General features: G+C 39.4%; 1 protein-coding gene across 1 annotated transcript in view; it reads left to right on the forward strand.

Annotated features, from left to right (window-relative positions):
• Positions 1-15,102, forward strand: part of LOC128732901 (allatostatin-A receptor-like) — a 148,417-nt gene that overhangs the window by 94,957 nt on the left and 38,358 nt on the right. The window contains exon 2 of the mRNA XM_053826341.1: positions 4,242-4,511. Within this exon, the coding sequence (XP_053682316.1) occupies positions 4,242-4,511 (270 nt within the window). The remainder of the gene's footprint in view (positions 1-4,241; positions 4,512-15,102) is intronic.

A 15,102-nucleotide genomic window follows, 5' to 3' on the forward strand; every position in this document is an offset into this window, starting at 1 on the left:
AATTGCTTTCGTTGTACGAGAAGCTTTATAAAGAAAAAATGAATTTTCCTATTCAATTATATTGTACCAACAGTTGCGCTAATGTTTCCTTAATTAAGTTTGGTGTTCCTTTAATTGTGTTATTCCATATACATTGCTAGGTTGCTAAGTGAAAAAACATCGTAGCAAAACTATAGAAATGAGAGCCTATAGTTGTACGCTCCAACTGCACGTATAGCTGCGTTAGATTTTGGAAAATTGACATTTTAGCAAATAATGCTTTAGTTTTAAATGGTGTAGTCTAACTACCAATACTTCTAAGAATCTGTGTTATATAATGAACGTAATTGTTTTATCTAAAATACTACGGTGACGAAAATATGAATTAATAATTAATAGTAGCGCAACTATTGGTACTACCACAATTATTGGATCAACTACCCTAATTGTAATATTATAACAGCATTATTCATTGTAAGTTTACTTCGTTTACCAAGCTGGTTTCATGGGGATTCGCGCAACGAAGGACCAGATTTTTAACACCCGAGAGAAATGTTGAGAGTACAACGTGCCCAGGCATCGCATCTTTATTGATTTCAAAGCAGCATACGATACAGTCGATCAAGACCAGCTATGACACATAATGCACGAACACGGTTTCCCAGGTAAACTAACGCGACTGATTAGAGCTATAGCTATAGCATTGGATCGAGTGATGTGTTTCGTGCGCACCTCGGGGACACACTCGAGTCCCCTCGAGACGCGGTGAGGTTTGAGACAAGCGTAGGGATGGGAACTATCATTAAAAACTGTTACTGATGACTATCAGTAGTTTACTGTACGTTACTGATAACTATCAGTAAATATAAGTAATTTTGCCCATCACGGCTTTGCGCAAAAAATAGGAAATTGTAATATTAAAACTGCGTTTCATTGTAAGTCAATCTTGTAATTTACCAGGCGGGCATCACCGGTGCTCGTTCAACCAAATTTTTACCATTCGATAAATCTTGCAGAAATATCGAGAGTACAACGTGCCCACGCATGTCATCTTTATTGATTTCAAAGTAGCATACTATACAGTCGATCGAGACCAGCTATGGTACATGATGCACGAAACCGGTTTTGTGGATAAACTGACATCACTAAATACATGAAAGGAGGAGGCTCAAACAAGTAAACAAACGCGTGTCGCCCAAAGACAGTAACTGTTGACGGCGACGAACTAGAAGTGGTAGATGAGTTCGTTTATTTGAGATCGCTGGTGAGCGCGGACAACAACACCAGCGACGCATTCAAGCGGGAAATCGGACCTAGTTTGCCCTTTGCAAAATGCTACCATCAAGAATCAAGAAGCATACGCTGCTGAACGAAGCTGACGATGCCCTTATTAAACCAGTAGTTCTTAATGGACTTGAAGCCGTGTTTGCGCGGAAGGTGCTGCAGACGATATTTGGCGAAAGTCGGTAGGCTGCGGTAGGCCAGGCATGTCGTAAGGATGCTGGACGTGAGTGCGACGAAAACAGTTCTTTACAACAACCACGCCGGCTCCGGGAACAGAGGGCTTAAGGTGCGAGATGGTTCGACCAAGTTGTTCGACAAGGTAACTAGATGACTTTGATATCATAGACAAGAACCTTGCGACGGCGGAGGCAAGGCAATTTACGTCAGAGTGACATGAGAGGAAGCTGATCAAAAAAAAAAAAAAAAAAAAGAAACGCGTGCCTCTCTCGAACGGTAATCTTTGACGGCGATGAGCTAGAAGTAGTAGATGAGTTCGTGTATTTGGCTGTTGAACGCGGGCAACAACACTAGTAAAGAGATCCAGCGGCGCATTCAAGCGAGAAATCCAACCTACTTTGCCATTCGCAAAACGCTACGAATAAGAAATATACGCTGCCATACGAAGCTGATGATGTACAAAACTGTTATAAGGCCAGTAGTTCTTTATGGACATGAAGTCGTGAGGCTATTTACGGAGGACATACGTGCCCATGCCGTGTTCGAGCGGAAGGTACTGCGGACGCTATTTGGCGGAGTACAAACTAAAAGTAGAGAGTGGTGGAGCGTGTGAATCATGAGTTACTTGCACTGCTTGAAAAGATTCCCAACGTACACCTGCGAAGTCGGTAGGCTGGGTAAGACACGTCGTAAGAATGCCGGGCAACAGTGCGTTCGAAAATAGTTCTTTTCAACAAACCCACCGGCTCCATGATCAGGGAGGCTCAACGTGCAAGATGGCTCGACCAGGTCGGAAATGCTTTGCGACTACCGAGACAACTGGGAAATTAGCGACGAGTGGCTCAAATTCGAGTTAAATGGACGACTGCTTCAAACAACACGAGCCACTCCGGCTCTAGGATACTGACGATGACGACGACATATTGTGTGATCCTCGTCTATCGTATGCAACTACCGCCCAATAAATTTAAATTAACTGATTTTTCTAATGGGACGACGTAACTGTATCAGTAAACATCGAACATTCGAACCGCGCTGTCAACCTATTTTCAATTTTCGAGTAGTTTAATGGTACACTCTAAAGTAAGGTTATCCATATTGCACTTTACAGTCCTGTTGGGACGGGGAGATTTTGTCAGTTTTTTTTCTTTCTAAAAACACGTTAAAACTATGATGGCGTCTTTTCCAACCAATCACGGTGCAAGAATTGCCAGTTGAACAATGCTTTATTATTTTCTACTTTTCAATAGTGCGCACTTTGAAATCAATAGGTTTCTTTATTGGGGTTGATGCGTAGAAGAATTTCTGATCGATCGCCACAAAAATGTTGTAAATGGATCTGGAAACCGCAAAGCTTTTAGCGCTGAAAATCTTTCACTTTATCGTGACGCTCGCATTTTTTAGATATTTTAGTATGATCTCCAATACCAATTACGTAGTCCTACGTCAAAAATCAACATATACATACTACCTACATACTACAAATTTCGGTTTTGCAATTGTGTAAATAACGATTCTACTTTCTTGAGTCATTTTTCTAATCACAATCGTGCGTTTCACTGTTTATAGACACATTTGCTTCAAAACAGTAAATAGCACATTTGTTATCTCTTTAATTATTCGTCAAGGATATTTTATGCCACGGTTGAGCTACAATCCTATTGAATAAACATAACATGATTTCGTGAAAAAAATGTTTGTATGCATATATAATCATTCAATCAAATTTGTTTACTATTTAAAAAGCGACGTTCGTCCTTGCTTTATTTTTGTAATTGTTTTTTATAAATTTTAAAATAGTATTTGTGTTTGAAATAAATTATAGATCGTAATTTGTTACAATCAGTAAATTTTTTCCTTAAATATAAAAAATTCTATACGCGTATCCTCAGTGCTACGGATTTATGCTGCACGTTCGAAGTCATCCGCTGATGGTGACGCTGGTTGACGGCCCCGGCTGCGGCCGAACGGGTAAGCAAATGTTTGCTTTTCTCTGCAAGGAATAAATTTCGCCGGTTTGTTAAACACTGTTGGCATCCGTTAGGTCAGTTCCGGTGGCTCCTAGTGGTGCACATCAGCTGCCACATCACGAAACCAGCAGCGTTTCGCGGATGTACACACTAACTACTGGCACAAACTTTGATGGACAACCATCAACCGTCAGTTGCGAATATTGATTGCATTAAAAACGGTGCCGACCGGTTGCCGTTTAGTTTCCGGCGGTATAATGTAAATATCCTAATTGAATCCCTGGGCCACGCGTTTCGCGTGAGTTGTTCTTATGGTATTTGCTCTATAAAATGACGCTGTTCCGGTTATAAATTGCATACATAAACCTGATAAAGTATGCACATTTGCTAAGGATGATGCTGCATTCTAACGTAAAATATAAACCGTTGTGCACGATTTTAGCGTAAACTATACAAGAAACGAAAAACCACGGACGTGACTGTGATCCGGAACGGTGCCGCGTGTGAACGTGCGAAACGTTCTTTTCAATTTTCCGGGTATGTTTCCGGTCCAAAGTGGATTACTTGCAAAACAATTTATTATTGTTATAGGCGGGACATAGATATAAGGTCAAACGGAACCTCAACCGATATTTGCGTCGTATAACATGATTAAAATTTATTATTTAGCTATTGTTGACGTGCTGATGGAAACTAACGTATAAGTAGATATATGCATGCTTATTTGGTATTATCCTTCAAAACGGGCGGTTTAGTTATGCATTTGTTATGGATCGATGTTATTAAAATAAAAGGCTAACAATCCAATCTTTCTGTTTGGTTTATTTGCAGAAAATCCAGTACCGGGACCGGGACCTGGCCTCCTGTACGTTCCTCGAGAACGAACAATTCTCCCGCGTTGCCTTCCATATCGCGTTCTTCTCCAGCTCCTATCTGGTGCCGTTGGTGTTGATTAGCGTCCTCTATATGTGCATGCTGTCCCGGCTGTGGCGGACTTCGGTCGGTGGGCGGTCAGCCGAATCGAAAAAAAGCAAAAAACGCGTCACCCGACTGGTGGTGGTCGTCGTGACGGCTTTCGCCTCGCTATGGTTCCCCATACAGGTAGGTTCGAATTTCACCGTTAGATCTCTGGCTGAATGGTGTTGACACTAATTGGAAGGGATAAAATCCGACTGAATGCAACGTTCAGCGGTTCGAGTCTTCTATAGGTTCGATGGAGCACTCCATACCGACAATGTTGGTGGGTATTCCGACATTCGAGGCATTGCACAGTGGGGAATCGCTGGCCAGCAGCCAAAAAATGAAAGTTCGTTTCGACTCTCCGTTGTATTTTTCCTGTGATTCTATACTATTGAAGTGTTCAAATTCAAAATTTTAGATCAATATGACAAAATTTGAATTTTTTATGAATCTTGAAAGTATGCTATCTCAGCATGTTTTAGCGTTTTTTTGAAAAATAACCCAATATTTCAAAACATGCTAGAGGTCTAATGGTAGCTCGGATTTCAACAGTGTCTAAGGAAAAGTTCTTCAAAAAATAGTGCTGAATAAAGCCCATTAATTGAGTATGCAGTAATTTTATCATAGTATGCCACAATTTTAATTTTCATTAAAAAAGTGCCATATTTTCGCGTAAAACACGCTTAAAAGTTTTGAAGCCAAGGTTCGCCACTATTGACATTATCGGTAAAAGTTAGCGTAAAATATGAGCTTTCAAATGGATAAAGTTTCATTTTGCGCAGAGTAGCGCAGAGCACAGATGTTACGCTTGTAAGGCTACTATATCAGAATTCAATAATATAGACAAAATGCAAACACTCAAAGTAAACGTAAGATATCTTAATTATGGGATATCTCCTTTACATGGTTGGATAAGCTGCTTCGAATGTATGGTCCATATTGCATATTGACTAGATTTTAGAGGTTGGAGGAAATTTGGAGGATACGGCAATAGTAATGACGGAAATATAGCTCGAAAATCTTATGCCAATCCTGGTATTAGTTCTGAAATCACGGGTACAGATAGGAAATTAATTAAAAGGTTGAGAAATGTTCTTATAGCAAGTTCTAGAACACATTATTTCAGAAAAATTCGAAACTTATTGTTTGTATACCAAGAATCTTTATGTCAGGGTATAGTCCTTGTATAATACGTCCACTGCAATGCAAAGAATTGGAATTCGCGGTCATAAATGAATCAAGACAACTATATTGCTGATAGGACGAATGACAGAAGAAGCACAAAAATAAGTTTTTTTGTTTAATTTTAGTCACTTTAACCGGGTCATTCGTGACTTCTGCGGGGTTGGGAATTGAACCACGGTCCTCCGTGTGAGAGGCGTGAATGCTAGCCACTACACCGGTATTGACCCTCACGAGAATAAGGTCATTGCCTAATGCTAAACATAGTGATAAAAATACAAGACAATATTTTACATGCAAAAATGAGTGTGAAAATACAAATCGTGATAGAATTATTCGTGTTCTTATTTCTCCGGATAAAGCTTATAGCTTCTTCGAAACGGAAAAATGTAATTAGAAAAATCTTTCTGAGAACGCTATAGTACTATTGAAGACGAAATGTGAAACGAGTGATTCTGCAGAAGGAGAAGAAGACCAAGAAGAAGAACAACAAGTAGAAGAAGATGAAGAAGAAGATGGAGATAAAGAAGATTAAGAAAATTAATAGGGGGAAAAGTTTTGATTTTTGATTAATATTAACTCATATGGATTTTGTGTTGATTATTAAAGCTCATACTTGCTTTGTATTGTTTTATATAATGTTTTATCCTATAAAAATCCATCTGCAATAGTTTTCCAAATGACCCTCATTTCTTATACGTTATTATACTTAAATAATATTTGAAAAATAGTTGAAAATTCTCCCTAACACAAAAAAATATACTTCCTAATGGAAAATAAACCTGAAATTCGGGCTCAGCACCCCAAAATTATATAAGAACCACATATTATCTTTGATTTAAAGAGATTTTTTTGCTTGGCCAGCATTTGTATGGAGTCGCCCCACTGTGCATTGGGCTAATTAAACTATTCGTCAGCGCGAAGCAGAACCGATCCATCCTCGCGAGACCCGCTGATGGAGTATTTTTATAGCTTCAATAGGAGAGGTTTTTACCCGATGAAGTATGATGTAAGCGGGATTGGGTTGCAGGTTTCAAAGGAACATTGTTGTACGCTCGTGAGTATTGTACCACAATTTTTTTTTACTTTGTCCAGTCCATCACCAGCAAACGTGTCAGGTTATCACGATGCAATTTCCAGCGGGAAAAGGGACATCGTTCATGGCTCTATTTGGATAGTTTCAATGGATATTACATCGGTGTGAAATAATTGGTTGCGTTTCAAACAAGCCACAACAATATGCAGCACTTAATGCGATTGTGTAAATATTTGGTTTCTGGTTTTATCCACTAACGCAAAAAATATTGATATTATTGCTATAGTTGTGTTATAATCAAGCCCTTCTCTTGGATGTTCCAAGTTAGAATACGTACAAAACATTTGCTTATATGAATGTATACACCTATTATAGTTGCGTAATTATTAGTTTTCGAGCGGGGAATTTAATTTAATATATACCGCCACCAGCAGGTTGGCGAGCAAAGGATCAGTGAAGGGTTGGGGAAGTTCCATTTGTGATATTACTGATACGCAATCAGTTAAGCTAATGAATTATATCAGGACAACGAACAGTGTCCTGTGCTATTGTTGGGTGGATACTGTCATTACTCACCTGAGCTAATGATTATCGTCTATGTAATTTAATTCCATTAAATTAGCAATTTGCAAGGCAATAGATTTTTGCTCTCTATCCTGGCAGCTAAAATGAGTTGTCGGTATCATCGATACAGTCGTATCGTTTTTGTGATAGATTCGAGTTTCATCGTAACTAATTGGGTTTTCCGTCATTGCCAAGTTGGTACAAATAACAAAATTGAAAATTATTTGCGTCCAATAGCTAACAGTAGTTTGGTTTCGTATGATGTCTACGAAGGAATGTTGTTTCATAATGTTGGTTTCAGCAAAATATTATTGTGAGTTTTAGAGGCTAACTCTACTATACATAGAAATACACTCAAGTCTTTTTTTACATAAAAATCTAATCACAAACGAGTGCGAGGTGGTTGGCAGTTCTTCGATGAATACCTCAATGAGAAAGTACAACGTGCCCACGCATCACATCTCTATTGATTTCAAAGCAACATACGATACAGTTGAATGCAGGAACGCGGTTTTCTGGACAAACTGACGCGACTGATCACAGCTATCACTGGAAAGAGTGATGTGTTTCGTGCACATCCCGGGGACACTCTCGAGTCCCCTTGAGACGCGGCGAGGATTGAGACAAGGTGACGGTTTATCCTGCATGCTGTTCAACATCGCTCTTGAGGGGGTGTTCCCTTCGAGCGGGCGTCGAAACGCGAAGCACGATATTGCTACCAAGGGTACCCAACTCCTAAAATGACTTTGATCATAGCCAGGAACTTTGCGACAGGGCCGGCAATCTACACCAGACTGAAAGCGGAGCCTAGGAAGATTGGGCTTCGAAGACCAAATGCATGAAAGAAAGAAGCTCAAAGAAAAAAAACGCACGTACCTTCCATGGACGGTAACGGTAACTACCCAGATAACACAACAGCGTAATAGAAAGCTCACATTAAATCGCATGCATGCCAATTTTACATTGGAATTGTATAATGATTGGAGTATGTCAAAATAAAGTGAACAATAAATTGTTTTTCAGTCGTGCGTGTCCTCATACTCATGACTGACAACTCATGACTGTAAATTATAAAACAGTATAGATGATTGCAATATTAAGTTATATCTTAATCTTATATTCAGGAGTATTTAGTTGCGTGTTATAAAAACCGCTGTATAAATTGCAAAATGCAATAACAAATAATCGTCAAAATTTTCGCACGTATTTTGCCTTCACTTTGGTACTTATATGTTCTTATCTGGCGTGAAATATAACTTTTTCGTTCAGATATGATGTCGTCTTTCTCAGTTGCAATCGAGATATACAAACCAAATAGTTTACTGGGTAGAAGTGGTAGATGAATTCATGTATTTGGGTTCGCTGGTGACCACGAACAACTACACTAAAGTTTAGTAAGGAGAACCAGGGGCGCATTCAAGGGAAAAAAGGCAAAGCCTTGGGCTTAAACGTCTTTCTAAGACTTGACCCTTCTTTATCGACAGACTTCACAGCCGGCTGTTGGAGTAACCAAGATTCGAACATACGACGACTGGCTTGTTAGACCAGCATAACTAACAGGGCGGTTATTTAATACAGAAAATCGGGCCTAATTTGTCTTTCGCGAAACCGAAGACCCCTGAGCAAGATGACCGTCAGCATTGTCAATATTCAGGAGACTGATGGTAGCTCGCTCTGCCGGTCAAGGTGTTCCCAGAATTCATCTGTGTGAGTGAGTGCCTGTATTCATACTGCCGTGGTAATATAATCGAACAAACACTAATACAGAATTTTGGAGAGTTGATTTATGACCAGGGCTTAGAAATCTCATATTCAATTTATGCAATACGCCTAAATTGATGCAATATACTGCACTTTCTCAACATACTGCTCAAATAGATTAAATGAACTCAGCAACATTGCCAACCTAAACACAACAATTCGAGCGAATCACTTACGTTCATGTTTGTCTTGTTCTCTACATTCATTCATTCTCAATAATAGTGAATGAAATTATATCTGAATAATTCAGTCATTTAGAACTACCGACAATGGAAAACGCAATTACAATAAACGTTGACGTTGCTCCGAAGTTTTAATTCTTGTCCTTCAGCAAGGTTTTGGTTGATTTTAAAAAGCAAGCAGGTCATCTAAATTTTTAGATCTAAAACATCAGTCTAGTGCAAGAAAATTGGTACACTGCAATTCATGAATGAATTGTGGTGAAGGGTAGAAAACTGAGATCTGAGACAGAGAAAAACTGTCAGCAGCTCAGTAGTATGTCCATGGGCTGACAGATAAAACAGATTACCTCCAGGCGTAAAACTGTATGCGCTGAATGCGTTTTATATTCGCCTGCATACAGGGCTGTCAATTTTTTCGAACACTGCGCACAACATTTATATGAAAAAATAACAGAGATTTCAGTCTTGTCAATAATGAGATCTGCGGCAAAGCATCGTACGAAAATAATTTTCGACCAGTTGGGACTTAGAGGTTTTGTCACTCTTTCTGGTGTGCTTCCCCAACACAGACATCAAATTCGTCTAGATTTAATTGCCGCCGAAAAAAAGTTTAATTTGTTGAAATACGAAGACTTCATCACTTTTTCTGGTGTTCTTTCCAGGTATCAAACTGGAATGGTTCAATCGTTGTAAAGGATCTTTGACCTGTTGGACAAGGAGATTTTATCACTTTTTTCAGTACACTTTCCCAACTTCTTCTTCTTCTTCAGCAGCATAGAGCCGGGGTGGCTCGTGCTGTTTCAAGCACTCGTCTCCATTCAACTCGGTCTTGGGCCACTCGTCGCCAATTTCCTAGTCGTCTCAGAAGTCGCAAATCGCTTTCGACCTGGTCGAGCCATCGTGCACGTTGGGCCCCCCTGTTCCTGGTGCCGGTGGGGTTGTTGAAGAGGACTATTTTCGTCGCACAGTCGTCCGGCATCCTTGCGACGTGTCCGGCCCGCCGTAGCCTGCTAACTTTCGCTAGATGTACGATGGGAGTCTCCCCAAGCAGTGCCTGTAGCTCGTGATTAATACGCCTCCGCCACTCTCCGCTTTCCCCCCACTTTCCCAACGCAGACATCAAATTGGTCTAGGTTTAATCGCCGTACGCAAAAAATCTTCAATTTGTTACGTAACGTAAACATGTTTTCCAATATGTGTTAATTGAGATAAAAATTTGCAGGAATTTAGAAGTTTTGGCTAAAATGGGGGGTGCGTAGAATTAGGCACAATGCGCAGGATTATTCGTCATTCGCAGGTCATTCGTGACTTCTGTGGGGTTGAGAATTGAGCCCGGCTCCTCGGCGTGAGTGGCGTGTATGTTAACCACTGCACCAGGTTTAAATAGGTGAAATTGATCACTTTTACGAGTATTTTTCAAATATATTTGAATAGAAACATATTTAAGAAGATGATTTAATTTTAAAATAATTACTGTAGTACTGGCTACAGGACAGCATCATGTACATCTTCTATATAAAAATGGATTTCTGTCTGTCTGTCTGTTGGGATGTTCCTTATAGGATCAAAAACTACTGAACCAATCGACGTGAAAATTTGCATGTAGAGGTTTTTGGGGCTAGGAAAGGTTCTAGTGATGATTAGAGACCCCTCCCCCCACTAAGAGGGGGAGCTCCCATACAAATAAAACACAAATTTTTGCATAACTCGAAAACTAATCAAGCAAATAGAACAAAATTTGGCATGTGGGTGTTTTTGGTGACAAGAAATTATTCTGTGGTAAATTGGTACCCCTCCCCTTTTAAGAAGTGGAATTATGAGTCCTCTCCCCTTTAAGAGGGGGGCTTCCATACAAATGAAATACAAATTTCCTCATAACTCGAGAACTAATCAAGCAAATGGAACCAAATTTGGCATGTGGGTGTTTCTGGAGGCAAGAATCTTTTCTATGATGAATTAAGACCCCTCCCCACTTTAGGAGGGGGGGCTTCCATACACATGAAATACAAATTTCCTCATAACTCGAGAACTAATCAAGCAAATGGAACAAAATTTGACATGTGGGTGTTTTTGGAGACAAGAATTTTTTCTATGATGAATTAGCACCCCTCTCCATTTTTAGGAGGGGGGGGGGGCTCCCATACAAATGAAATACAAATTTCCTCATAACTTGAAAAGTAATCAAGCAAATGGAACCAAATTTGGCATGTGGGGGGTTTTGGAGGCAGGATTTTTTTTAATGATGGTTTGAGACCCCTCACCCCTGTGGTAGGGGGATTAGGACTATCATACAAATAAAACAGAAATTTTTGCGTAACTCAAAAACTAATCGAACTCGAGAAATTTTAGACTTTTTCATAAAACATTAATCAATAACAAGACCACCAAAAACTATCAATAGTAACATTAAATAATTCAGCGCGAGACGGCCACAGGTCGCGAGTGCTGTCGGTGACCTGCCGTCGGATTCGCCGGCCACTGCGGGGAGACAGCCCCCCGTAGAGGTCACCTCTATCTAGGTTTATTTATTTTCCTAGATCTACTGACCTCTATTACTTTCCTTCAGTTGGGTCACCCCTGCGAAATGGTACTTTCTACGAAAAGATTTTCCGTGAAATGGTACATCCCGCGTAAGGTTTTTCGCGAAATGGTACTCTGCGAAATTCTATATTCCGCGTTATGGTCAACCGAGAATTGATGTTCCGCCAAATGGTATTCGGTGAAATGGTTTGTAATGATGGCGGATATTTAAATGCTATCCGCTTTATTTTATCAGGCTAAGCAATTAGGGGAGTTGTTTTCTACTTAATTGTGAGGAAAATTTGTATATTAAAACACCCATGAACTCCCCAGAAACTTGCAAAACTCAAGATTGTGAGAAAGGTCATCCGAGATTCAGGATTTATGTACAACACAGTTTAATTTGTGGCAATACGAAGTTTGTCGGGTCAGCTAGTTTTATATAAATAGAAACTGAAGTGAAATCGAAAAATCATATTTGGGGGTGAAATTGATCACGTAGGTATCAAGACGATACTGCCATCACGTCATATGCTCTGACAGCAATATACTAGCGTGCAGTATAAAATTTGGCGTAATCGAGATTACGAGGCAGGTTTATCCTGCATATAGGCAACAATGTCGCGTATAGTAACTAGTAAAAAAATGAGTTGAATAAATATGAACGATGGTTCTACAATTGATGGAGGGAGAGGAAAGTAATGAATTTTTTTTGGGTAAGCAGGGAAAAGACTGGAAAGGAAGGCGGGGAGGGGGGGGGAGGCTAGCTAGCTACGCTTAACAAGTTGTCGTTGTGACTCCTACCTTTGGTCCAATGCTGGAAGGTGCATGGGTCGAACCAAGCTAGAATCAGAGATTATAACCGGATTCGAAACCACAACATCCGCCAGGGCGTGTGGCTCGCTGGTACGCGTGTACCTTTGAACCATAGAGGCGCTGGACAAAAGGAGACTGCACAACCCCCCTTATTGATGTAGCGACGTATCTGGTTTTTGGGTTATTTTTAGACACACAAATTGTGCCTCTTCCTCCGACAACTGTAGAAACCACCGACCGAGAAGATTTAATCTAACTTGTTTTTACTTTCAGGACGACGACACTAGGATCAGATGTGCAAAGAAGAAAGTGCACGATCGAATTACAACTAAATTAAACTCATATCTTGAGTTAACTTTAATTTATGATATTATCTTAGCACGTTTGTTCAGATATTGAACGATAGTCATTGAATTAAAAGCTGAAACAAAACCGTTCAAGCTAGCCATAGAAAAATCCGATACTATGGTTCTGAAAATACTTGCTGTATGCCGTGTGGTCATATGCTTGACGGTGTACAATATCTTTAGAAGAAAAATGTGTATATTGTCAATGGTATGTTCAGTTGTGAATACCTCCGAAAGAGGAAATGAAATTAAATTTTTTTGTCGTGTTTATTAGTAGGAAATCTTGTCAAAAGCGTGTACATAAGCAAACATGATTTTTGATCTCCAATTCCTCGAAGATCTGACCATGCTCCTCCGGTCGCATCAAAATAAAAATCTAGCGGGTCATGGTCCTGGTTGGCTTTTAATATAATGTCTACCATTTCCTTTTTTAATAAAATCATAGTGAATGGTTTGAAGTCCAGACATTTGATATATATATCTTTGTTCATCAAACTCATAATATGTAAAGAAGTCCAAGCATTTTTATTTTTTCTCATGTCATTTCGAGCTTCTGAACCTAGCTTTCGAAGAACATTGTTCTTGGACCCTTGTAGAAAAATATGTCGCGTTTTTGTTCAAGATGTTTATTTTTTCTGCCGTTTAAAGATTTTAGGTCTATTTTGAAGTATTTTTCCTTTAGCTAAAGCCCTTTCTTTGCACAAAGGATGATCAACTTGTAACATGTCATGAAATATATTGAAGACAATAACACATGAACTATTCCAAAAACTGCTTTGCAAATAAAGCGCTTGCACTTCATAAATTGACAGACCGTATGAATGCTAATAGTTTAAATTTGTTTTTTCTTGGGAAAAATCTTTTTTATCCACGACATACATGATGCAGATTGGATGAACTCTACGAATCAAATCGTGATAGATTTTTAATTCAGCTTTTTCATTCATGTCATTTAAGTGTTTTCTGCATTCATTCATTGTATCATATTTAAATAATCTTTTTGTTACCGGATCAATCAATTCATTAGACTGCTTTCTAGACCAAGAAAAATTCTTTACCCTCCTTACCCAAAAACATTTTCATTACTTTCCCCTACCGTCCCTCTCTCAATTGCAGAATCATCGTTTCCAAAATATTAATATTATTGCCTGACCGCATTTCAAGGTCAAAGACTAAAAACACGAGTTTGGTCAATTTCATAGGAACGAAGCCTTTCTTCGAAAGCCCGCGCTGAGAATCGCGGACTAACACGCTTACGGACGAACAATGTCACACGCAGTACCTTCTACCTTGCAAGTCGTAAGGGCCTGCATAGTGTCGTCGTCCTGAAAGTAAAAGCAAGTTAGATTAAAACTTCTCGGTCAGTGGTTTCTACAGTTGAGGAAGGAAGAGCATTGGACAAAAGGTAGGAGTCACAACGACTACTTGTTAAGCATAGCTACCTATTACCCCCCTTCCTTTCCACTCTTTCAAACTTTATGTACCCTTTTCTCAGAAACTACACAACGTATTGGAACAAACTTTTTTTGTTTTGTTGGTAGTAGCTTGGCAAAGACTTTTATAACTTTTGAGGTTTGTAAATAAAACACAGCCAGAGAAAAAAGAAAAAGAAGACAACATTTTATTTTTTCAGGCATCTTTTCTTCTTCTTTTTCGTTTTTCTCAAGCTGTGTTTTGTTTACGAAACTCAAAAGTTATAAAAGTCTTTGCCAAGCTACTACCAACAAAAAAAGTTTGTTCCAATACGTTGTGTAGTTTCTCAGAAAAAGGTACATAAAGTTTGAAAATCGTAGTTTTCCAGGAGCGGCGGTTTATTCCGCCGAAGTTGTTCCACGCCGCACTGCAATGCTTATGTGCATGATCGTTTTTCGGCCACTTCCCGTGGCCGAATCATTACAAATTTGGTATCAAAATGAACGGAAAAGACTGCAGAATCAAAATCTGAAATAAAAAAAAAAGATTTCTCAAAATTTTTGGTCGTTCATGTCCTCTTAGGGAAATTGTTTACCTTCAGGACATCACATTGGACTAGGTTTATTGCTGAAACGATAACGTCGGCTGAAGAAGAGGGGTGGTTTTGGACTCTGAGGTACTTCCCAAGCACAGATATCAAATTGGTATAGGTTTGAGTGCCGTAAAGACTCTTCGACCTGTTGGGACGGGGAGCTTCTGTCACTTTTTTGCAAAAAAACACGTGCAAACTTTGATTACGTCTTTTCTTTGACCAATCAGGATGCGAGGATTTCTAGTTTGATAATGCTTCATTATTTTCAGTTTTTCAATAGTGTACACTTACGAAATAATAGCGTTCTTCATTTGAGCCA

Source organism: Sabethes cyaneus, chromosome 1 (assembly GCF_943734655.1).
Source record: "Sabethes cyaneus chromosome 1, idSabCyanKW18_F2, whole genome shotgun sequence".
Classification (NCBI taxonomy): domain Eukaryota; kingdom Metazoa; phylum Arthropoda; class Insecta; order Diptera; family Culicidae; genus Sabethes; species Sabethes cyaneus.